Below are 26,499 nucleotides of genomic sequence, written 5' to 3' on the forward strand. Positions count from 1 at the left end.
AAATGGGCAATCCAAGAGTCATTGACTGGACGAGTTTAGGTAGGATGGGTGGGAGGCTGCTAAACATAAACTACTTGAATTTCTACGAAAGTTAGACTTGGAAAGAAAGCAAACAACAATGTATTTTCATAATTTGATGAGTTTCAATTTATTTTTCTATAATTTATGATATGGTGAGCAATTTACCTATCTTTGTGGTTTTCACAAATGTGCTTGAAGTAGTTCTTCAACCCTCCTTTTAAGTTCACAAAGTTTTGTTAGAAACTAATAGGAGGTCTTTAAACCCCAGCTCAGCTTGCAGCCGCCTGCTCTGTCGTCTGTGTAATCGACGTAATACTCAGTCCAATTGGTGGCCGGAACACACTGGTATGGTGGGGCGCCGCCTCCGCATTGTGCCGCCTCACCTTCAGCTTCCCACTTGAAACAAACCTGTAACACTTTCATCCAGTATGGGACGTAGCCAGGGATTTCAAGCATCCACCGAATTTTGCAACCACCCCTATTTTGGCTCGTATCGTCGAGATATTCATTAGACAACGAGTTGATATTTCCGCAGTAATTGTATCCTTTGCCAATACCGCATTGCTTATCGTCATTAATACTTTTGTCTAGGTCCCACTGATAGCATATCTTGATTTCGTGCAGCCATTCTGGTGGGTTAGGCTCCAATGAGTAGATTCCCCATTGCATCTTACAACCTCCGCTTCGTTGGTCAGTACTGTCGTGGTACCATTCAGTCATTGAGTTGATATTAGCACAAATGTCTTGAGGATCATTTGTTCCTCCACATTGATTTCGATCGCCGGTAGGCAACCAATGCAAACATAACTTGGTGGAGGCTAGAAACCATTTGGGGACGGACATTAATTCTTGTAGATCTCTAGATAAACCTTCAACAGCAGGTTTGGGAATAACTTTTGTAGCTTTCAAATCATTCAATGTAGTCAAGAATCTTCTGATTATAAAATTATCAGACTTAGATTTGGCTACATTTATAAGATATTGCAATTCTCCTAAATAACTTCTTATTAAATGGTTCTCTACTGCTGCCACCATAGACGCCTTCTTTGTTGCGTTTCTAAACAAGTTGCTGATTGGTTTCAAATTGCCAGAGAATAGCCACGGATCATTTTCTACAGTTGGGAGCCATTTTGAGAAATCTGGTTGGTCATTGAGCAGGTTGGTGTTGCCTCCGTAGTACTTGATTGTTTTTTTAGTGTTGGATTTAAACGTTTCGTCAACTTTTTGATTTGTTGTGGAGGTTCCGACACTAACAGAAACCGCTAGCATGTAAGACGCTCTAGCATTGGCTTCAATTTGGATCTCAGTTTGAGATGAGTAGTAGTCTTGTGAAGCCTCGAACATCATCCTGACATAGCCTCCAAATTTTCCTGTAGCGAAGTAATGCGTACCGTAAGTCTCAATAAATTTATTATAAGCATCGGGATTACTTTCGTAGGTGTCTGTCAGAAAACGGTCAATGTAATTTTGTGTAAATGTATCCAATTCTAAATTCTCCGCTGCGTTGACATCGGCACGGATCGCCCCAGCAAAAGCTGTAACTTCAGACATGTACATTGAACTGCTGGTGATTAAACTCTGTAGTTTTCTGTAGGAAAAACTTCCCGAGAAAGCGAAAAATCCGTAACTTGCTTCTAGACCAGCGTTGGCACTCATGGATTCTCTGACGTCATTGTAGGACTTGAAGGTGTCGACCTCAGAGGTCGTATGTCCACCTGGCACTGTTGTGATTGTCCAAATCTGCTCAATCAAAATTGTATTGTAATTTAATCGTAGTAAGTTTAATGTGGCATTTATAAAAATAGTATCTTTTATGGATGGTATCTCGGTGTATTGCAAGAGTTTGAGAGTATGTGTATGGTAGAATGATTTTATATTATTAAAAGAGTGTGACTGTATGATGAGGTACGTAAGGATGTGAAGTGTGAGAGTAGGATCTTGTTGCTGGAGGAAGAGGGTTAGGGCAGTTTGCGATTAGTTGTGCTAGGGTGTAGAGTCCAGTTGTCGAGAATTTAGTCAAGCCTTTGTAAATGTTGTGAAAGTCGTCGTCCGTATCTATCAAGTAGATGTCATATGCAATAAAGAATTAAATGAAACAACGATCCTTTAAAGTAATGTGTCTCAGATCGTTGGAATCTACGTTATGATTGATGGTCGACTAATTCTCTAACTCGCTCGCAACACTATCGTACAGTAAATGTCGGGTTAACAAAATTGTCTTTCAAAATCATTTGTTTGTCGATACATCTGTAGATGAATTTACATTTCCCATTGTTTTTATTTCAGGATGGCGTTCTAAAAGATTTTAGCATATTTTTTTTTACTCAATAATTAGCAATTTAGTGAGGAAATATTGTGTTTTCGAAAAGATATACAGAAAAAAAACCCTCTTATTTAACGTACGATTCGAAGACCAAGTCTAAACTAGGCTGAAATTAGAGGACCGATAAACAAAATGGTAGATGTGTAGTTTTGCCTTTCCTCTTTTGGAATGCGGAAGAGTAGGCGTCTAACATGCGATCTAAAAAAATATCTAAAAGTAGGTTAGCAAATAAAAAATAAAAAGAATACTCGTATATTTTTTCCCTGATAGAGATAAAAACATAACACTAGTGTTGAAAATGAATTTTTTTTTATTTGCAATAAACTAACCTACGCTAAAACCGTCAACGAAATCAGTAAGAGTTGGAAAACTTTAGTTTTACCGACTTTAGAACAAATCCCATAACGTAAAGCACTTTTGGTAATGTGTGTGTGTAGAGAGGGGCGAGAAAAATACTCGAGTCCTATATATTAGCAAGGTAAACGCTCTACCATTCGACCACGCCGCCCCTTGCAAAGCGTCAACTAAATTTTAAAATATCGACAAGACATGTTTGGATATAATCCAGGGGCGTAGCGACGGGGGGGGGGGGGAAGGGGGGTGGGGTGACACCAAGGCAAAAAATAGCAAAATATATAGAGAAAAACTTGATGGGGGGTGTGCAAATCGAAAGTTTGAGGTAGGGGGGGGGGTGCAAATCGAAAGTTTGATGGGGGGGGGGGTGCAAATCGAAAGGTTGATGGGGGGGGGTTGCAAATCGAGAGTTTGAGTGGGGGGGGTGCAAATCGAGAACTTGAAAGTTTGTCCCCGGGAAGGGTCGCTACGCATCTGGGGGGGGGGGGGTTACACCATTAAGTGCCGCACCGGGTGACACCCGACCTCGCTACGCCACTGATATAATCCTACTTCATACCTGATCAGGCATATCGTACAAAATTCCACTCGGACTCTTCCACTTTTTCCCTTGGTCACAGGTCAACGGAAATATCGGACTCAGGATCCCGTTGTTGGTGGTAAACTCTAGAGGTAACAGGTCTAGCTGCGCTATGTCCACACCCTCGGCAATTTTAGATAGTCCAGGCACGATATTAATGCATTGTTTGGACGCTTCTGATGACACGGCAACCACAAACAATAAAAACAGCTTTAGCATGGCTGTAGCCTGTAAAATAGACATACGAGAACATACTTGACGCTGGTATCTAATGCGTGCTAAAGTAGCTTATCTTTATTTATATTTAAAATGAAAATTTAATTTTAAATAGTATATTTATACATATACTAGATAAATAGCCTGCTGAGGGAGAAATACAACGGGCGCTATGTTGATAGTATTGTCTTTTTCTTTAAATGAAACCAAAACTAAAATCACCACCTAACTTCAAATTTAACCGGAAACGAAAAATTGCATTGGAAACGGATTTTCAAACATAATGAACATTTTAACCGGATCTTTTATTTACTCGGTTACTTCTTATTCATACTAAATATAGTGGTAGTCATACCCCTTAACGTCGCACCTAAGCTCAAACTTGACAAAAGCCACATTTAGAGTTTCTTTTAGGTAACTCTTCTGAGAGGAGTGAGGTAGAAAGGGGGGGGGGGGGGGGCGGAGCCGCCCGAAGAGTGTCACAATAACAAAATAGATTTTTTTTAGAAAATATAATTTTACCTGTGTCCGACCTTCTCCCCGAAAAATTTAGTCACCCCCCCCCTCCCTGAAAATTTCACGCGCCCCTTCCTCCTCCCGTGAGAATAAAGTATGGAAGAAACACTGGTCGCATTTGTAGATCATACAGACTGAAGGTGTACCCTATTTAATAATCTAGAGCCGTTTTCTACTTTTGGCCTCTAAACCTTAATCATGTAAATAGTGGTGAGGGGGGTCACTTGAATTTTTAGTGAGAGGGGAAGCGGATTAAATTGTATGGGAAAAGGAGGAGGCTGTCACTGGTAAAAATACATATCTTCTATATAAATTGCATTTCGTTTAGAACTGTATGCCTACATATTTCCTTTCGCTTTGAAAACTTCCTACATGTCCCAGGTCTTTCACTTTACATCTTTTAAATGTCCTAGTGTTTTCTCTAGAGCGTTATCGACAGACAGAATATCGTAACTATTATTATGATTTCTTGATGTTCCAGACAGACATACATAAACGCGAAACTTTTAAAGTGATTATAAAAGCTATTATTATTTTTATAATTATCTCATCAAAACTTACCCAGTAATGCAAATGAGTACTCACCCAGTGAGAGGTCAACATAGATAACGGCATGCAGATACTCATGTCGGTGAAGATCTATTGTTTTTATAAGTTAGCTGCAGGTCGATAAATGTATACACAATCTAATGCCTTTAATCTAACCAGGTGTGTTTATATACAATCACTCAGAAGTGTGTCGCAGAATGCACGTTTGTAAGGCCGTTTAAATATCGCAGTAGATGAGAGATATACCATGGATAATTCTAAATGTTTTAATTTTTGGCTTGTTCAACATTTACATGTGAACATTAGGTACAATAGAGTTGATGTTGCAAACGTTAAATACATTCTTTCAATCAGTAGCATCACAAGGTAAGGGGGAAATGGGGTGAGGGGGTGTTGACACCATTCAAATGGGTGCTGCTAAAATAAAAAGTAGCAAATTTTAGTGAGCAATTCTAATTTGTTTTATTTCAACGTATTAAAGTTCTATGCATCGTTAAGCTCAGGGTGACACCATCAAGGACGGGGTGTGACACCAGATTGGCTCTATTTCTAGTACGTTAATTGATGGGTGACATGAAAGGTCACCACACCAGGTGGGACCCAAACTATTGAAGCCATTGCCTGTATTAAAACATGATGATAGACACAGATGTTTTGTTCTTGTATTACTTCACTACTTTGTGTTTAAGTGAGGCTATTTTTGTGGACAAAAGAACTAACAAATCTAAACAGCAGTACTAATAAGTAACAAATTTAATGTAATAGAAATTTACTATCTTGAATATAGAGATCGAGTAAATGACACAAGTTTTATGACGTTAGCTTGATAAACACATTTTACTAACGGTTGAAAAGTGACCTCACCAAAGTTACGTCACAACTTCACCTCTGTCCAGGACCCGCGTATTTTATTATTATAAAGCTACTCTCTAGCTCAGAGCTGTTCACACATTGTTTACATGCAAGTGGCTAAGTAGTCATGTCTCTTTTGTTCAAAAATTTAATCTGCTCCTACAAAGAGTGAAAAGATGTATTAACATAGGATATAGCAAAATTTCATATTTGTTGCATTTTGAGCACAGATGTTCTTACAGACATACAATAAGGTTATAACAATAATATAAAAATACTTAATAATATACAATAATATATAGTAATATACCATAATAGTTCGAACATCATTCTTTGGTAGATGAGGCGTATAAATATTTTATCTTTTACCCGAATTAAGTACAGAATATTTATGGCTTCTGAATGCTAGAAGAGTTATTACATGAAGGGAGAAACAGTTAGGTTTCAAAAACTATAGACATTTTTTATTTTAATATGAATGTCAATGTGGACATTTTACACATTGTCCAGTAGTGTGCAAGTCATTTACGGTAATGATAACGATTTGTAAATATTACAAAGGAAAAGAATGTAGCATTGCACTCTTATTAATCTCCTTATAAATATGCATTTTATAGAATGGCTGGTATGATAGTCTGACAAGTTTTCGTTTGCTATTGTCTAAATCCAACAATTATGTTATCAATGTTAGCTTCTATTGATTTGAATTGTGCCTAAGTTTTGCATCGCTCTGCACTACCTTCCAGAATTACACGCAGGGGATCCCAGAAGGACACAAGGACACACATATTTATATAGTAAATGCATTGGGTTCCAGAAAGACACAGGGAGGGTCGCATTGACTGAGAGATTAAAATACTCAAACAAGGTAGAGAAATTGTATAAACTGAATATAGACCAAAAGGAAATACTCTTCTCAGTTTAGAGAGCAACATTCTATTCAAAGTACCGAGATCTCACTTCTATGCTTATACCCAGACATTACATCGTAACTTTTCATTGTGTCGATAAACACAGGTTCTAAATTTAGTCAAAACGTAAGGAAGATGGTGAATTGATTTCTAGACTTTCCACCGTTAACTTGAACAAGAACTCTCTCTAGACAAAGGCATCACACCATGTTCACATATTTAAACAACACTACAAGTGTTTCCTTTCACAATTTTTTTTCCGGGAAGTGTGGGTATGTGTGTGTGTTTGGGGTGGAGGGTGTTTGACATTTGATGAAACTTTCGGGTGGTGAGGGTGCCTTTAAAGTTTCCGGAATGGGCGGGGGCGGAAAGACTGGTTGATGTATATAATATTTTGTATAGAAACTATATATTTTTCTAGTTCGTCCGTGGTTGGGGGAGGCATGTAGCGGTGTAAGTATTCGGAGGCATAATGTGGTGTAAGTGAACAGAACTCTTAGATATACTATTTCATGCTTTATTTGAAATGTAGGCTACCTTTTGTACATCTGCAACATTTATATATTTTTCGGAAGGTCCAACCGACTAATTACTGATGCTAACTTCATTTTGTGCTTTTGTGTTATTATGTTAGCCAATTTTGCTTTATTTTCCTTATAGGCCTAGGTACCCTAACTATTAGACGAACAAATTAAGTGGCAGTTTAATTGTTTTTAAATATTATAGATGATTAGAGACATTTTTAAAAATAACTTTACCAATAATTTCCTAATTATAAGAAACAGGAAAGGCAAATGTGTAAATCAAAAAATCGATTACATTTTATTGTTACTTCCCTTTGACCATTATTAAACAACTTGAAGTAAAAGTAAAGTTTCCTTTTCAAACCTGACGGTCTATGGGCAAGTGAAGTAGAGTTCAATTGTTTCTTGAACAACTTAAATTTGAAGAGGTTGATTAAAAAAATCGGGTGTCATCCGGTGCGTAACTTCTTGGTGTCACCCCCCCTCCCCCCCCCCCCCAAAAAAAAAAAGAAACAAAGTATATATATATATATATATATATATATATATATATATATATATATATATATATATATATATATATATATATATATATGTGTGTGTGTGTGTGTGTGTGTGTGTGTTTGTGTGTGTTTTTATGTCGGTGTACATAGGCCTATAATTTAAATATATTTGCCTTAGTGTCACCCCCCTAAATGATGTCACCCGGTGCGGTCCATACCTTCCGCCCTGCCCTTTTTACGCCTCTGCATCTCACACAACCAAATGGTAAACTGATGGCTCAACTTACCCAGTGTCGTACCCAGGACAACTTGAGGAGAGGTCGTTCCCCTGCAAGAATTTCTTAGCATGGAAAGTTGTATTAATTTAGAAAATAAAAATGCATTAAAACGCTCAATAAAAATAATTAGGTTAAAGCAAATAAAAATAGATGCGCCTATTTGTGATCGGCATCTGTATCTTTCTGTTTGTTAATGTTGAGGTCGCCGTGTGTATTAATTTAAGCATCTAAGCCATCGCCCAGTGTGAAGTTGCAGGGCAAATGGTAAAAATTAGACTTTCGGCAGCAGAGTTTTTAAGCCATTCCACCCCGTCCCCCCGAAACACTGTCAGTTTCATGCGCCCATCTTTCTAGCCGTCTGCCCCGTTATACAGTCGGTGCGTAACACTTGTCCTTTGACATTCCTTTACAGGTTTGACCGTCAAAGATGACATTGGTTTCTAACATATTACAACCTGTACTATATCTATACACAACTAGATCTATCTTTACATTTCCCAACTCTAGTCAGGTACACAACTTGTTATTGTAAAGTTCACGCTGCTTTAGCGACCGTCTAGAAAGAACAAAACATCGAACATCTTAGTTTTATCCCTTAAATAAACATTTGAAATGACTTTTTATAATACCAGCTTTTCTTTCGGTGATAATGATGGCTTTATGAAGCGCCAAATTATTTTAAAATATTTTACAATCTCTAGCAGCTTGACACAACCATTAACACAAGTAACAAAACCAACATCAATCGTTAACAAACTTACGATCACTTTTAAACATGTCGAGTAATGTTGCAATAAATGAACAAGGTAAGATTTTGTTTATCAAAATAATGTATTTTATTTATACAATAGTTTTGTAAAGAAATGTAGAAACATTCGTCAGTTATAATTTATAAACAAATTATGATTCTTATAAAAACAAAATTATTTTTCGGACGCATTTGCATTAGGCCTACATGTTACATATTGTAGTGTGAGACTAGCTCATATGGGTACAAAAGCAATACAATTTAATCAATCTAAATCAGTTGAAAAGAAAGGTGAAAATAGCAATGATGCAACAGTTTAGCAAAGAAAAACATTTAATTAAATTATTCATATACGTCTTGATAAGACACGTAAGATACGACACAAATTGTTAAATGAAGCGACAAGTTTAGCCAGTTTTTGTTTACGTTGTGTAGAGTTGAGAGTACTAACAACGTCGGTCCACCACTCCAAACTATAATTTCCTTTAGAGTTTGATCCACTGTGGGGATAGCTATACCACCACCCGTCATATCCCAGCATGTAGACACTGGAGCCTGGGCATGTACATATTGTGTACCAGTACCTGGTGTAGGCGGTATAAGCCTCAATGCTGTCACGATATTTGTCACGGACTTTTTGTCCTGTCAACTTCATGGCACAAACGCAAGACAAATACCAACTGCATCCCTGTTGTGTTATTGCATAGCCTGATGGATAACACCAAACAACTCTTGTCCTGGTAGTTTACACAATTTATTGATTCAAAGATACAACAGCTTCATTATCAAACAACGCAATTTTTTCTTCTCGCTTCCTCTCTACCTCCACTTTCTTTTGCGCATGCGCCCACCCACAATATATTTTAGATTTATATCGCCTTTTTACATCTCCATTCGAAACATACATTCACCCAACATTTGACTGTTACAATATTCATCCCTCTCATAACTGTCTGTCCATTGTCCTACAGAGACCTGTTTAGGACAGCCATGATGATGTGACAATATAACGGACAAATTGTCCACATCATCAAATCCTCCGTATTTGTCCCACACTTCCTAACACAGAACAGTCAAGTAACGACACATCTTGCCCAGTACATCAACCAACTCTAAGTCACAAGTCACATAAATCAACTCACACCAGTCGTTCTCAGTCTTGTCCTTTGACATTCCTTTTCAGACTTGACCGTCAAAGATGACATTGGTTTCTAACATATTACAACCAGTACTATATCTATACACACCTAGATCTATCTTTACATTTCCCAACTCTAGTCAAGTACACAACTTGTTATTGTAAAGCTCACGCTGCTTTAGCGACCGTCTACAAAGAACAAAACATCGAACATCTTAGTTTTATCCCTTAAATAAACATTTGAAATGACTTTTTATAATACCCGCTTTTCTTTAGGTGTATAATGATGGCTTTATGAAGCGCCAAATTATTTTAAAATCTCTAGCAGCTTGATACAACCATTAACACAAGTAACAAAACCAACATCAATTGTTAACAAAATTATGATCACTTTTAAACATGTCGGGTAATGTTGCAATAAATGAACAAGGTAAGATTTTGTTTATCAAAATAATGTATTATATTTATACAATAGTTTTGTAAAGAAATGTAGAAACATTCGTCAGTTATAATTTATAGACAAATTATGATTCTTATAAAAACAAAATTATTTATAGGACGCATTAGCAGTAGGCCTACGTATTACATATTGTAGTGTGAGACTAGCTCATATGGTTACAACAGCAATACAATTTAATCAATCTAAATCAGTTGAAAAGAAAGATGAAAATAGCAATGATGCAACAGTTTTGCAAAGAAAAACATTTAATTAAATTATTCATATACGTCTTGATAAGACACGTAAGATACGACACTAATTGTTAAATGAAGCGAAAAGTTTAGCCATTTTTTGTTTACGTTGTTTAGAGTTAAGAGTACTAACAACATCGGTCAAACACTCCCCACTATAATTTCCTTTAGAGTTTGATCCACTGTGGGGATAGCTATACCACCACCCGTCATATCCCAGCATGTACACAGGCGCTCCACTGGAGCCTGGACATGTACATGTTGTGTACCAGTACCTGGTGTTGGTGGTATAAGCCTCAAAACCTTCATCATATTCATCCCTCTCAAGACTGTGTGTCCATTGTCCTACAGAGACCTGTTTAGGACAGCCATGAGGATGTGACACTATAAAAGACGAATTGTCCACATTATCAAATTCTCCGTATTTGTCCCATACTTCCTCACATAGACCAGTCAAGTAACGACACATCTTGAACAGTTTATAAACCAACTCTAAGTCACAAGTCACATAAAACATTTCACACCTGTCGTTCTCAATGCCTCCGCCACCCTCCCAGCCATCAAGACTGACCCCTGGACTTTTATTGTCATCAAAACCTAAAACACACCTGGTCTGTCTCGACTCACTTTCATCAAACACCACATGTGTGGCTGTCAACACATCAACCATCCCCCACACTTTGCTGGGTGTGGCAGAGACTTGACACTTGGCACAACCACAAGTTCCCCATATGTCACTATCTGTGAAATAGCGCACATTGCTCACCCTCCCCGTCCCTAACCTCATCACGTGACATCCTCTGTCATTATAACATGGATATGGAACTTGAGTGCCTGGGTAAAACTCTGGTCTTCTAAGACTGGTGAATTTAGTCTTTACCTGGACAGTTAGGGCTGCCAATGTTTTGATTGTCTCAGACATGAGTTCGTCATCATGGAAACGTGAGGGGAGACAGTATCTGTTGAAATCTTTAAGGGGTATAAAACCTTTGTGACCTGGATTCTTCTTACAGCCAGTAACATGTTTGTGTAGATCAGCTTCTCCTCCATAGCACATCTCAGCTTCATGATTTCCTACAGACACAAAAATTTTTTTAAAATATTTAAACATTCTTAAATGATGTATTAAAGTGAATAAAGTAATATAATAAAAGTTTCCCTTAAATGTGAAGATTTTACTCTTATACCCATTTCTCCTTCTTCTTCGTTCTTAATTTTTAGTGTTGGAAGGGATCGAGCCTTATCTGCCAGAGGGTTTGAACTCGAGACTTTTTTCGAATTTATCAACCATGAACTTTGCCGACTCGACCATGCTTCCATCACAATTAAGGATTACGTGTCAACTGGTTATGTGCCATTGAGGCCATTGACTACGATTTCAGCCTGCTTTTCTTTTTGGATTTGCTTCCATAGCCTTTGTCCAACCAAGAACAAACTACAAGGCAGCAGTTGTTTGATTTTGGAGTTGTCTCTCCTAGAAGAGTGGCTGTCCCCAGCTAACGAGCCTCATCTGCCCCAGTTATACATATTTAAAATCACTGCTTTGATAGAATATTGAGTTAAACAAATATTTATTTACCTGGGATAAAAATATCACTCATTATAACACCTGTGACCGTCTTTTGATTTTGAACTTGAAAAAAAAGAGCTCACATTAAATTATAATTAAAAACTAAACCGTTCAGTACACTTTAGTACATTCAAATGTAACACTTTGTTTCTATCTTATTTGTGAAACCAATTGGCTAAGTTTGTTTGTTTTTCTGTAAAACTGATATTGTTTTTATTTTAAAAATAAACAAATATAAGCTTTAGAATTTATATGTACAGAAAACAGGGTGTAACCATTAGGCTAAAAAAATGTTTTTATAAACACGCAATTTATATAAAAACAACATGATAATTGTCTATATTGACACTTAAGTAATTAGATGTGACATTTATAATAAAAGTTTACTGTCGTTGCTCTTGTATACTTTCCAATAGGGGGGGGGGCAATCGATATTTTCGGGGGGGGGGGGGGCGGACGGGGCGGACAACATTTTTCTGGGGGAAGGACACTGCTAAAAGTATAGTATATGTTTTCTATATTAATTCCCTTTCTTTCGCCTGGAAGAAACTCTGGACACAGGGCAGGTGAAATAGAAGGGAAGGGAAAGATAAAAATTGTCAATTAAACGTGTTGTCATTTATTGATGACCTCCGAAACTAAGTTATCCAAGGATAACGAGTAGTCTATTAATTGTAATAATTAGGCCTATTAATTAAACATAATAATTAATAATAATATTAAATACGTTGAGGGAGAAATACAACGGGCGCTAAGTTGATAGTGTTGTCTTTTTCTCTAAACTGCAATCAAAACCAAAATCTCCACCTCAACTTAAAATTTAACCTGAAACAATAAACAAATTTTTATCCATAATTGTCATTTTAACCGGATTTACTGCACATCCATACTAAATATAGTCGTAATCATACCCCTAAACCTTGCACCTAAGCTCAAACATGACAAAAGTCGCATTTAGAGTTTCTTTTAGGGTGAAGCTTTGCGTCCTACAGTTTGGATACCAATGCTTTCAATCGACTTATTTAACATGAAAATAATACCTCTATACAAAGATTCGAACGTTTTGGACTAACATATCGTTACAAGAAGCGTCACAAGAAGCCAATAATCATATATCAAAAATAATTATTGACCTCAATGAATATACAATAAACTAATAAACTTTTATTAAAATTTCGAGTAATATTTTTAAAAAGGCACATAAACCGTTAAAGGACTTCATCAATTGGCGAGTCTTTAAAAAATAATTTGACCAAAGGTTTAATAACAACTAGTAAAACTTATCATTAAAAAAATTATTTCACTTAATCATTAGTTTAACGAACCTCTTGTTTAAATACTATTTCTCAAATTATCACACTCGTTCTGTTACATATTCCGGCACATACAATCTCACTAGTCTATATTTTACACGGCTAAATCTTAAAAACATGTCTTAATTAAAATAAAATAAATGTAGAGGTAGAAGAGTGAATTCAAAGACGGAGCTGGCCGACCCCTGATAAAAATAAAAACAACACTAAAATTAGAGATTAGAGTAACTTACCAGAGCTGTAGGCAACAATTATTGTAGTTGGGCTGTCGACACTTGTCTAGGCGGTAGCTCTTGGTTACGCTGATTTATACTCGTCAGGAGCTAAAAATACACGTTATTATATATTTAAATGAGATCGGGAAATCCCTGAATTAGCAGTCTTAGTTGGATACCTTTCGAAATCAATAATTTTATTTTTCTATATGTAAAATTAGCAATACACATTACAAGATGCAAAATATGATTTGATAATAACTAGAATACTTTTATAGCCCTCCATTTAGAACAGTGGTTCCCAAACTTTTTCGAGTGGCGATCCCCTTTTATAAAAATAAAGTGACCCGCAACCCCCATAGAATTAAAAAGCCGAAATTAGTATGGAAATTAATAAGCACTAAAATAAGATTTTCTAGTAGACTTTCAATATTAACTACTCTTGATAACTGTTTTAATACCATGAGTAAAATTGCATACTATTTACTAAACATTCGCGTTTTTTTTAAAGTATTTTTTTTGTTAACGCCAACCTATGTCATTATCATTATCTTAATTTTGTTTTTAATCGAAAAATAGTGTTCGAAATATATTCTCGAAAAATCAATCAATTTTACGTTTGGATATAAATGGTGAATGCTACACCAAAATTGTGTCTGCAGTTTTTTTATCTTACGCGGAATCATTCTACAAATCAAAGAATTCATCTTGTAATTCTCGGGAATGCTGGCAACATCAAGGGAAGAAGAGAATGGATAATGCGTCAATGCAGATTCTTTTTTTTCAGCTCATAGAAATAGCGCTGCAGTTCGTTTTCAATAGATTCAAGATGCCCAGAAATTTCTTCTTTCAAAATTTTAATTACCTCACAATTAGATTCATCTACCACACTGCAGAGTTTCTCAAAGTAACAATATTTCCAAGATTTATTTTCTTCGCCGATTTTGAAGCTTTGATAAAAATGCCCCGAGATTATCATGGAAAGTGATAATATTCGTTCATTTTCCCTGAAGTTTCAGGTTATGTTTATGTTGATGTTCGAACACATCTGTTAGGTATGATACTCTCTCCAACCACTCTATGTCGTTTTAAGTATACCAAAAGGTCTTGTTTCCTTTGCATTTTGAAGAAAAATTTGTTTTCAGATTTCAATTCAAAAACACGATTCACAACAATTCGTTTGACCGCCAGCGCACTGTGATGTAGAAGAGCAGAACCTCGTGATCTTTATTCAGGTCTTTGATCAGTTCTTTGAAGGCTCTAGATTTTATATAATTTACGACTTATACTAGCAATGGAGTCTTGATGGCGATTGGTGAGGGCAGTGGTTAGGGAGCTAAATCTTTTTTGCTTTCTGAAAGCCCGATTTGGACCTAAACATAGATGGTGCACCATCCGTACAAACCCTCACAGCCATTTTAACCCAGTTTAAGCATTCAATTTTTAAAAAAAAAGTATTTATTTATCTTCACAAAAGAGCAACTCTTCTTTGCTATCATCTGAATAAATATAGACAAAGACCAGCAACTGCGAACACGAACTCACGTCTGTTGATTTATCAACTTGAAAAGCAAACAATGGTGAAAGCTTAATTTCAATAAAAATGTGTTATTTAAAATCTACGGACATGTAAGAATTAACTTCACCATCTTCAACATTCAGCGTTTGATGAGGTTTTCTCCTATTGTGTTTTTACTTTCTCGTATATACGAAGTAGGCCTATAGAGAAAGTAATGTAATCGTGCAAAAAAAAAAATCGATATTTTTTACAAATCTCGACGTTTTACACCTCACTGATACGGAAAAACATAATTTTGCAATCTTGTCCGTATGTCTGTGTGTCTGTGTGTGTGTGTCTGTATGTCTGTGTGTAAACACGATTACTTGAGTACCGTTACAGCTAGGTTGATGAAATTTCATATATAAGTATTTTTTCAAAATCGTAGGTACGTATTAACGTTTGAGCGATTTCCGATAACCGAAAGTGGTACTTTTTCTACTTTGAATTTTTCAAAGGCTATAACTTGAGTACTATTTCAGATAGATAAATGAAATTTCACATTTCCGTTGACAGGAAGTACTAATTTATGCTATATCCGATTTCTCAAAAAAACGCACGTAAATTTATAAAGTACTAATAATATTGCGTACTATTATGCACATCTTTATTTATTCGACCACCCCTTGCATAGCGTCAACTAAATTTTAAAATATCGACAAGTCATGTTCAAATATAATCCTATGTCGTACTTGATCAGGCATATCGTACAAAATTCCCTTCGGACTCTTCCACTGTTTCCCTTGGTCACAGGTCAACGGAAATATCGGACTCAGGATCCCATTGTTGGTGGTAAACTCTAGAGGTAACAAGTCTAGCTGCGCTATGTCCACACCTTCGGCAATTTTAGATAGTCCAGGCACGATATTAATGCATTGTTTGGCCGCTTCTGATGACACGGCAACCGCAAACAATAAAAACAGCTTTAGCATGGCTGTAGCCTGTAAAATAGACAGACGAGAACATACTTGACGCTGGTATCTAATGCGTGCTAAAGTAGCTTATCTTTATTTATATTTAAAATGAAAATTTAATTTTAAATAATATATTTATACATATACTAGATAAATAGCCTGCTGAGGGAGAAATACAACGGTCGATATGTTGATAGTATTGTCTTTTTCTTTAAATGAAACCAAAACTAAAATCACCACCTCAACTTCAAATTTAACCGGAAACGAAAAATTGCATTGGAAACGGATTTTCAAACATAATGAACATTTTAACCGGATCTTTTATTTACTCGGTTACTTCTTATTCATACTAAATATAGTCGTAGTCATACCCCTTAACGTCGCACCTAAGCTCAAACTTGACAAAAGTCACATTTTGAGTTTAATTCAGGTAACTCTTCCGAGAGGAGTGAGGTGGGGGGGGGCGTGGCTGGAGCCGCCCGAAGAATGTCACAATAACAAAATAGAACTTTTATAGAAAATATACTTTTACCTGTGTCCGACATTCTACCCGAAAAATTTAGTACACCCACTCCCCTCCCCCTTCCTCCCTGAAAATTGCACGTGCCCCATCCTCCTCCGGAGAGAAAAAAGTCTGCAAGAAACACTGGTCGCATTTGTAGATCATACAGACTAAAGGTAGACCCTATTTCTATAATCTAAAGCCGTTTCCTCCTTTTGGCCCCTTAACCTCAATCATGTAAATAGTGATTATTTTAAACGTTTTTTTTCTCCCGGGGGAGGGGGGAGGGTCACTTGAATTTTTTAGTGAGGAAGGGGGGCGGATGAAATTCTAAGGGGGAAAGGGAGGCTGATACTGGTAAAAGTACATATCTTCTATATAAATTGTATTTCGTTTATAACTGTACATAGTTCCTTTCGTTTTGAAAACTTCCTACATGTCCCATGTGACGTCACGGTCTTTCACTTTGCATGTTTTAAATGTCCTTGTGTTTTCTCTAGAGCGTTATCGACAGACAGACTAGCGTAACCATTATTATGACGAGAAAAATGGCCCGTTGAGGAAGGATGAACGGGCGCTAGGTTGATAGTGCTGTCTATTTTCTCTAAACTAAAACCAATCCCCCCCCACACACACACCCCAAAACATGTCTACCGTCCCATTCAACGAAATATAATTTTTATACTTTTTCCAGTGTCCGCCCCCTCCCAGAAAATTCTACCCCCGCCCCCCTGGTCGCATTTGTAGATCATACATACTAAAGGAAGAAACGGGGCGGGGCTTCGCCCCTACCGGAAGAGATGCATGAAAAAAACTGCACGCAAACTACTTTTTAGATTAGACACATGAATTAGGCTGTAATTTTATTATAGAGTATCGATGACTACATTTCTTTTGAGTTGGGGGGAGGGGGGTAGGCTTAGACGTTCTTACGCGGTGGATGGGCTTCGCCCCTACCCGAAGAATTGTATGAAAGAAACTCTTCCTGCAAACCACTTTTAAGATTAGACAAAATTGGCTTTTTAATTCAATGTTTACTGGAGAATCAATGACGTCATATTACAGTGTGCACTCTCACACGGCTTTAGATTATTTTCTACTATATGCTCCAATGTGACGTCATATTTCGTTTCCGTATTGCTATGAAAGTTTTTAATTTGCTTGTGTTTTCTCTAGAGCGTTCTTGTCAGATAGATAGATACACATATAGATACACAGACAGCGAAACTATTAGTATTATAATTTCCTGATGTTCCAGACAGACATACATAATAGCGAAACTGTTATAGTGATTATAAAAGCTATTGTTATTTTTATAATTATCTCATCAAAACTAACCCAGTAATGTAAATGAGTACTTACCCAGTGAGCGGTCAACATAGATAACAGCATGCAGATACTCATGTCGGTGAAGATCTATTGTTTTTATAAGTTAGCTGCAGGTCGATAAATGTATACACAATCTAATGCCTTTAATCTAACCAGGTGTGTTTATATACAATCACTCAGAAGTGTGTCGCAGAATGCACGTTTGTAAGGCCGTTTAAATATCGCAGTAGATGAGAGATATATCATGAATAATTCTAAATGGTTTAATTTTTGAGCAACACGGATGGCTTATTAAATATTTAAGTGTAAACATTTAGTACAATAGAGTTGATGTTGCAAAAGTTAAGTACATTCCTTCAGTGTGGGAGGATTTGGGGGGGGGGGGGGGTTGTGTTGACAGCATCCAAATGGGTGATGCTAAAATATAAAGTAGCAAATTTTAGTAATAAAATCTAATTTGTTTTATTAAAACGTATTAAAGTTATATTTATCATTAGGCACAGGGTGACACCATCAAGGGCGGGTTTTGACTTCAGATTTGCTCTAGTTCTGGTACGTTAATGGATGGGTGACACCAAAAGTTACCGCAACAGGTGTCACCCAACCTATTTACGCCACTGCCTGCGTTAAAACATGCGATACACAGAGATCTTTATTTCCTGTAATACTTCACAACTTAGTGTTTAAGTGAGGCTATTTTTGTGAATAAAAGACTGAACGAATATAAACAGGAGTACTGATAATTAACACATATAATAGAAATTTACTATCTTCAATATTTTGATCGAGTAAATGACATACAATTTTTTAAGGCGTTCGCTTGAGAAAAACATTTTACCAACGGTTGATAAGTGACCTCACCAAAGTTACGTCACAACTTCACCTCTGTCCAGGACCCGCGTATTTTATTATTATAAAGATACTCTCTAGCTCAGAGCTGTTCACACATTGTTTACATGCAAGTGGCTAAGTAGTCAGGTCTCTTTTGTTCAAAAATTTAATCTGCTCCTACAAAGAGTGAAAAGGGGTATTAATATAGGATGTAGCAAAATTTCCTATGATTTGCATTTTTAGCACAGATGTTTTTACAGACATACAATACGGTTTAAACATTAATATAAAAATACTTAATACTATACAATAAGATATAGTAATATACCACAATAGTAAGAATATTATCCTCTGGTAGGTGAGTCGTATAAATAATTAAAATCCGATGTTTTTAATTATTTTAAAGTCAGTTTACACATATTTTTTACCCGACGTAAGTACAGGATCTTTATGGCTTTTGAATTCTAGAAGAATCATTACATACAATACGGTTATAACAATAATCTAAAAATACTTAATAATATACAATATATTTATATAGTAATATACCATAATAGTACGAACATCATTCTTTGGTAGATGAGGCGTATAAATATTTTATCTTTTACCCGAATTAAGTACAGAATATTTATGGCTTCTGAATGCTAGAAGAATTATTACATGAAGGGAGAAACAGTTAGGTTTCAAAAACTATAGACATTTTTGTTTTTAATATGAACATCGGTGTGGACATTTTACACTTTGTCCAGTAGTGTGCAAGTCATTTACGGTAATGACAACGATTTGTAAAGAATACATAAGAAAAGAATGTAGCATTGCACTCTTATTAATCTCCTTAAAAGATATGCATTTTATAGAATGGCTGGCATGATAGTTCAACAATTTTTCGTTTGCTAATGTTTAAATCGAACAATTATGTTATCAATGTTAGCTTCTATTGATTTGAATTGTGCCTAAGTTTTGCATCGCTCTGCAGTACCTTCCAGAATTACACGCAGGGGATCCCAGAAGGACACAAGGACACACATTGGTGGACCGAAAACATTATGTAGTAAATGCATTGGGGTCCAGAAAGACACAGGGAGGGTCGCATTGACTGAGAGATTAAAATACTCAAACAAGGTAGAGAAATTGTATAAACTGAATATAAATCAAAAGGAAATACTCATCTCAGTTTAGAGAGCAACATTCTATACAAAGCACCGAGATCTCACTTCTATGCTTATACCTAGACGCTACATCGTAACTTTTCATGGTGTCGCTAAACACAGGTTCTAAATTTGCTGAATTGATTTCTAGACTTTCCACCGTTAACGTAAACAAGAACTCTCTCTAGACAGAGGCATCACACCATGTTCACATATTTAAACAACACTACAAGTGTTTCCTTTCACATTTTTTTTCCGGGAAGTGTGTGTATTTGTGTGTGTTTGGGGTGGAGGGTGTTTGACATTTGATGAAACTTTCGGGTGGGGAGGGTGCCCTTAATGGGAAAGGGCGGGAGCGGAAAGACTGGTTGATGTATATAATATTTTGTAAAGAAACTATATATTTTTCTAGTTCGTCCGTGGTTGGGGGAGGCATGTAGCGGTGTAAGTATTCGGAGGCATAATGTGGTGTAAGTGAACAGAACTCTTAGATATACTATTTCATGCTTCATTTGAAATGTAGCCTACCTTTTTGTACATCTGCAACATTTTTTTTTCGAAGGTCCAACCAACTAATTACTAATGTTAACTTCTTCATTTTGTGCTTTTGTGTTAGCCAATTTTGCTTTATTTTCCTTATAGGCATATGTACCCTAACTATTAGACGAACAAATTAAGTGGCAGTTTAATTGTTTTTAAATATTATAGATGATTAGAGACATTTTTAAAAATAACTTTACCAATAATTTCCTAATTATTAGAAACAGGAAAGGCAAATGTGTAAATCAAAGAAATCGATTACATTTTATTGTTACTTCCCTTTGACCATTATTAAACAATTTGAACAACTTAAATTTCAAGAGGTTGATTCAACTGTTATACGAAAAATCAAAATCAAAATATATTAGTGTAGACTGTTTTGATCGTTTGCTCCAACGCAACTAATTTTAAATGTTAAATATTGGACATTTGTTTAACTTGTAACTTTAGTGCGTGATACTTTTGACAAACTTTAAGGCAATACTTAACAATACAAATTTCAGCAGCGTTTTCAATTTTAAATATTAGTTGCTGTTTTTTTGTATAATTTTTAAAACTTTATAAAAACTTTTAAGAAAATGTTATGTTTATATAAATTTTTCTATTAAAACTTAATTTGATTTGTTATAATCTGGTTATACATTACTAAATACATTATTAAATTTCCCTTTCCAATTTTACCTCCACAACTATCTTTTCAATACAAAAATGGGGTGTCATCCGGTGCGGAACTTCTTGGTGTCACCCCCTCCAAAAGAAACAAAGTATATATATATATATATATATATGTGTGTGTGTGTGTGTGTGTGTTTGTGTCGGAATACATAGGCCTATAATTTAAATATATGCGGCATACGCGTCGGCGTGTGTATCTAAGCTAGCACCCATTTTCAAATGGATAACTTTGATGTGCAATGTTTGCTCTAGTGTGAAGTTGCAGAGCTCAACATATTTTGTATGTGTCTGCCATATGTTAACTTTAACCATCGCTCTCTTAATTGTGTTAGTTATCAGAAAAATATTTTTGCGGTTTGAAAATAATAAGTTGCCGGGTTTTTAAAATATAGCATTGTCTGAGTCTAATGTCGCCTCATTACTACTTAAGAACGTCAGTTGCTTTGCAGAACGAATATTTTAAAGAAATATAATTACTACCCTACTTGCATTTCCTACCTAAGAAAGACATTGAGCAAAAGGTAAAAATTAGATTTTCGGCATTCCACCCCCCACCCCCCCCCCCCCAAACATGCTTCTACCAGTGTCAGCCGCTCCGAAAAGTTCCCCCCTCCCACTCGGAGAAAAACGTCTGAAAAAAACACTGTCAGTTTCATGCGCTCATCTCTCTAGCCGTCTGCCCCGTAATACGGTTCGTGGGTCACACTTGTCCTTTGACATTCTTTTTCAGGCTAGACTATCAAAGATGACATTTGTCTCTAACAGATTACAACCAGTACTATATCTATACACACCTAGATCTATCTTTACATTTCCCAACTCTAGTCAGGTACACAACTTGTTATTGTAAAGTTCACGCTGCTTTAGCGACCGTCTACAAAGAACAAAACATCGAACATCTTAGTTTTATCCCTTTAATAAACATTTGAAATGACTTTTTATAATACCAGCTTTTCTTTCGGTGATAATGATGGCTTTATGAAGCGCCAAATTATTTTAAAATGTTTTACAATCTCTAGCAGCTTGACACAACCATTAACACAAGTAACAAAACCAACATTAATTGTTAACAAACTTATGATCACTTTTAAACATGTCGGGTAATGTTGCAATAACTGAACAAGGTAAGATTTTGTTTATCAAAAAAAATGTATTATATTTATACAATAATTTTGTAAAGAAATGCATAATACAGCAGGACAATTTTCATTGTTTTATAAACAAATTATGGTTCTTACAAAAACAAAATTATCTATAAGACGCATTAGCAGTAGGCCTACATATTACATATTGTAGTGTGAGACTAGCTCATATGGTTACAACAGCAATACAATTTAATCAATCTAAATTAGATGACAAGAAAGATAAAAATAGCAATGATGCAACCGTTTAGCAAAGAAAAACATTTAATTAAATTATTCATATACGTTTTGATAAGACACGTAAAATACGACACTAATTGTTAAATGAAGCGAAAAGTTTAGACAGTTTTTGTTTACGTTGTGTAGAGTTGAGAGTACTAACAAAATCGGTCCACCACTCCACATTATAATTTCCTTTAGAGTTTGATCCACTGTGGGGATGGCTATACCACCACCCGTCATATCCCATCATGTAGACACTGGAGCCTGGGCATGTACATATTGTGTACCAGTACCTGGTGTAGGCGGTATAAGCCTCAATGCTGTCATGATATTTGTCACGGCCTTTTTGTACTGTCAACTTCATGGCACAAACGCAAGACAAATACCAACCGTATCACTGTTGAGTTATTGCATATTAAGGCCTGATGAATAACACCAAACAACTCTTGTCCTGGTAATTAGCACAATTTTATTGATTCAAAGATACAACAGCTTCATTACCAAACAACGCCATTTTTTTCCCGCTTCCTCTCTACCTCCACTTTCCTTTGCGCATGCGCCCAACCAAATTGTCCACATCATCAAATCCTCCGTATTTGTCCCACACTTCCTCACATAGAACAGTCAAGTAACGACACATCTTGCCCAGTACATCAACCAACTCTAAGTCACAAGTCACATAAATCAACTCACAGCAGTCGTTCTCAATGTCTCCGCAACCCTCCCAGCCATCAAGACTGACCCCAGGACTTTTATTGTCATCGAAACCTAAAACACACCTGGTCTGTCTGATCTCATCTAAATCAAACACCACGTGTGTGGCTGTCAACACATAAATCTCCCCCATACTTTGCTGGGTGTGGCAGAGACTTTACACTTGGCACAACCACAAGTTCTCCATATGTCACTATCTGTGTACTCGCGCACATTGCACACCCTCCCCGTCCCTAACCTCATCACGTGACTTCCTCTGTCATTATAACATGGATATGGAACTTGAGTGCCTGGGTAAAACTCTGGCCTCTCTAGACTGGTGAATTTAGTCTTTACCTGGACTAAATCTGGCTTTTTTTTAACGAATCATTTATCAGAATTAGGCTGCTGTTTTTGTTTTTTTAGCGCTAATATCAAAGCGTTTTGTTGTCATAAGCGAGCGCTGGTTCGGGAGCTTTATATAAACAATGTCTGGGTTGGAGGTGGTGACAGGTGGTATTTATACTGACATGTGCGCACGTGTTTGATATTTTAATGACCGTCTGGGCCACTTTTAAGTTTTAAGAAGTTCAATATAATGGCGTGGTCAGATGATAGAGACAACGACTGTACACCGAATGTTTCGAGTTCGGAAACTGTGCTCGAGCCAGTTGAATGTCCTAAATCCGCCCAGCTCTGACGGCGCGAAATACTAACCACTCTATTCTTGTATGCCGAGTTCAAAGAAAAAAATGATTTCATTTCATCTGCGTTTGAGCTACCATATTATTTGAAAGAGAACCTTAAATTTTTTTTAGAAAATGCACTCAAATTGTCAATGGATTTAGTAATGTTGAGTTAATTAAATATAGAGTAGGCGGAGTGGAGTCTTGAGCTACAATCTTTGTTTTAATTTGAAAAATCAAAGTAATGTAATTCAACGCAAAAAAATCGGCATTCCAAGAGTCATTGACTGGACGAGTTTAGGTAAGATGGGTGGGAGGCTGCTAAACATAAAATACTTGAATTTCTACGAAAGTTAGACTTGGAAAGAAAGCAAACAACAATTTATTTTTATAATTTTTATAATACAAGTTTCGATTTATTTTTCAATAATTTATGATATGGTAAGCAATTTTTTGCTGTGTGCGCTTTTTTCTCTTTGCGCTTTTTTCTGTTTGTGCTTTTTTCCGTGTGCGCTTTTTACTGTTTGCGCTTTTTTCTGTTTGTGCTTTTTTCTCTTTGCGCTTTTTTCTGTGTGCGCTTTTTTCTCTTTGCGCTTTTTTCCGTGTGCGCTTTTTCCGTTGCGCTTTTTGTTTTGCGCTTTTTTCCGCTGCGCTTTTTTCCGCTGCGGTTCTTTCTGGGAACCGTTAAAAGTATATATTTTTCGAACTTTTTATTTAGCGCTTAGGGGTCGGCGTGGTCGCGTCGCAAAATCTAATGGTTGCTAAACCGTAAACCGTCGAACCCAAGGGCAGATAAGGATCGTTAGCTGGGAATAGCTGCATGCCTTGTAGTTTGTTCTTGGAAGAAAATACAAAAAAAAAAGAAGCAGGCTGAAATTGGAGTCAGCGCATCACAAGTTGACACGTAATACCTAGTGGTGTTGAAGGAAATACAAATACGGCGATACTTAAACATAGTTTGGAGGTAGGAGATAAGCCAATTGGTTACAAAATACGCTATAAGTTTGTATGTGTGTTTGCAACAGACCGTAAAAGATTTAATACTTTGGGTGTATGATTATCGTTCATTAAAACTTAATTTTAAGATGGGTTATCCTTTTTAAAAAAGAACAGTAATTACATTTTAAAAAATAAGCCTCATCTGAGTGTATATGGAAGTTTGTAGCAGGCGCTAATTCGTTAAGGCCATTCTTTAATGTTCTATCTATGATATGTTACATAGTTGGATCATAATTTTGTTAGAATAAGGTCATACAGTGACATAACGTAGAATCAGAGGCGTAGCGAGGGCGGGGCGGGGGGTGCAATGGCTGCACGGGGGACAACATTTAGAAGGGTGACACAGGTCACACAAAATCTACAGAATAAAAATGCTTTTTTTTGCCAGTTCAATTAATAATTAATTAACTTTAAACAGATCTTTTAAGTACTAATCAACAATCATAACAAATGCTAACTTTAGAGGAAACAACGATACATCTAGCTATATTATTAACATACTATAGATAAACATTGTTATTATTACGTCTGCAGTGATTAAAGCATACAAGTATGCGTATGTGGTATATATTTAAATTATAGACCTATGTAGGCAGACACACACTCACACACAAACAAACAAACACACACATAATATAATGTAATTTGTTTCTTGGGGGGGGGGGGGAAGAGATTTAATATTTTAAAATATTAAGCCAGTAATCCTAGCTGATGTGTACACAACCATTTCCCATAGCTTCATATCTATCACATAAACCATTTCCCATAGTTCCATATCTATCACATAAACCATTTCCCATAGTCCCATATCTATCGCATAAACCAGTCCCATAGTTCCATATCTATCACATAAACCATTCCCATAGTTCCATATCTATCACATAAACCATTCCCATAGTTCCACATCTATCACATAAACCATTCCCATAGTTCCATATCTGTCACATAAACCATTCCCATAGTTCCACTTCTATCACATAAACCATTCCCATAGTTCCATATCTATCACATACACCATTTCCCATAGTTCCATATGTATCACATAAATCGTATAGTTATGCATGCAGGACAGACGGCTGAAAATCCTTCATATATAGGTGTGTTTATGTGTATATGTATATATATCCAGTGTGTGTATGCTAAGGTTTCTATTTTAAAATGTTGTATATTAAACCTACATTTCTAAAATAATCGTTTAAATGTCCTGTTGCATGTTATTGTATTCGACTTTGCCAGCATTATGTACATCACAATAAATTTGTTTTATTAAAGATTATACAAAAGCCACGAGAAACGAGATAAATTCTAACTGCAGGTCTTGTTAATCCCCTGATTCGTAACGGATTATTGTTGGCCGGTAGTCCATTTTTTTCTTTTTGAATAAAGAGCTGGGAATTGTATGACTAACCCCTTTTTCTCTTCCACCCCCCCCCCCCCAAACTTAGTAAAAGTAATACATTTCCTAAACCCGGGTATCTTCTGTTTAATAAACACACAAGTCACAGTCCTTTACATATAGGTATTTCACAGTGGTCCATGATGGGTCTGGCCGGGATAGGTAGAATATATATATATATATATATATATATATATATATATATATATATATATATATATATATATATCTGATATATATATATATATATATATATATATATATGTATATATATGTATATATATGTATATATATATATGTATATATATATATATATATGTATATATATATATATATATATATATATATATATATATATATATATATATATAACCTACAAAAGTGAGCTAAATGCAGTTTCGGTATTAATCTTGGCTTAGTCCGACAATGGTATTTCGTTAACAGCTTACAACAAGTATCAATTGAAGGTAGTTAATACTACCCGGAGGCAGTTAAAAATAACAGAAGTTTTTAAATATAGTAAATCAATATTTTACTATGTAAAAGTATAGATAAAATTGTTT

General features: G+C 36.0%; 2 protein-coding genes across 2 annotated transcripts; both read right to left on the reverse strand.

Moving 5' to 3' along the window:
- Positions 1-264: 264 nt before the first annotated feature.
- LOC131953158 (perivitellin-2 67 kDa subunit-like) lies at positions 265-3,341 on the reverse strand. The gene is made up of 2 exons (XM_059316216.1): positions 3,258-3,341; positions 265-1,761 (listed from the first exon to the last, which is right to left on the reverse strand). The coding sequence occupies exons 1-2, from the start codon at positions 3,267-3,269 to the stop codon at positions 265-267; spliced, it is 1,509 nt and encodes a 502-aa protein (XP_059172199.1). The 5' UTR covers positions 3,270-3,341.
- A 6,661-nt stretch (positions 3,342-10,002) lies between these two features.
- On the reverse strand, positions 10,003-13,362 carry LOC131953155 (uncharacterized). Its single transcript, XM_059316212.1, has 3 exons — positions 13,320-13,362; positions 11,783-11,836; positions 10,003-11,277 (listed from the first exon to the last, which is right to left on the reverse strand). Exons 2-3 carry the CDS (start codon positions 11,802-11,804, stop codon positions 10,268-10,270), a joined length of 1,032 nt encoding a protein of 343 aa, XP_059172195.1. The 5' UTR covers positions 11,805-11,836; positions 13,320-13,362; the 3' UTR covers positions 10,003-10,267.
- Positions 13,363-26,499: the final 13,137 nt, after the last annotated feature.

Source organism: Physella acuta, unplaced genomic scaffold, assembly GCF_028476545.2.
Source record: "Physella acuta isolate Inbredline_101_S28 unplaced genomic scaffold, ASM2847654v3 ptg000912l, whole genome shotgun sequence".
Taxonomy (NCBI): domain Eukaryota; kingdom Metazoa; phylum Mollusca; class Gastropoda; family Physidae; genus Physella; species Physella acuta.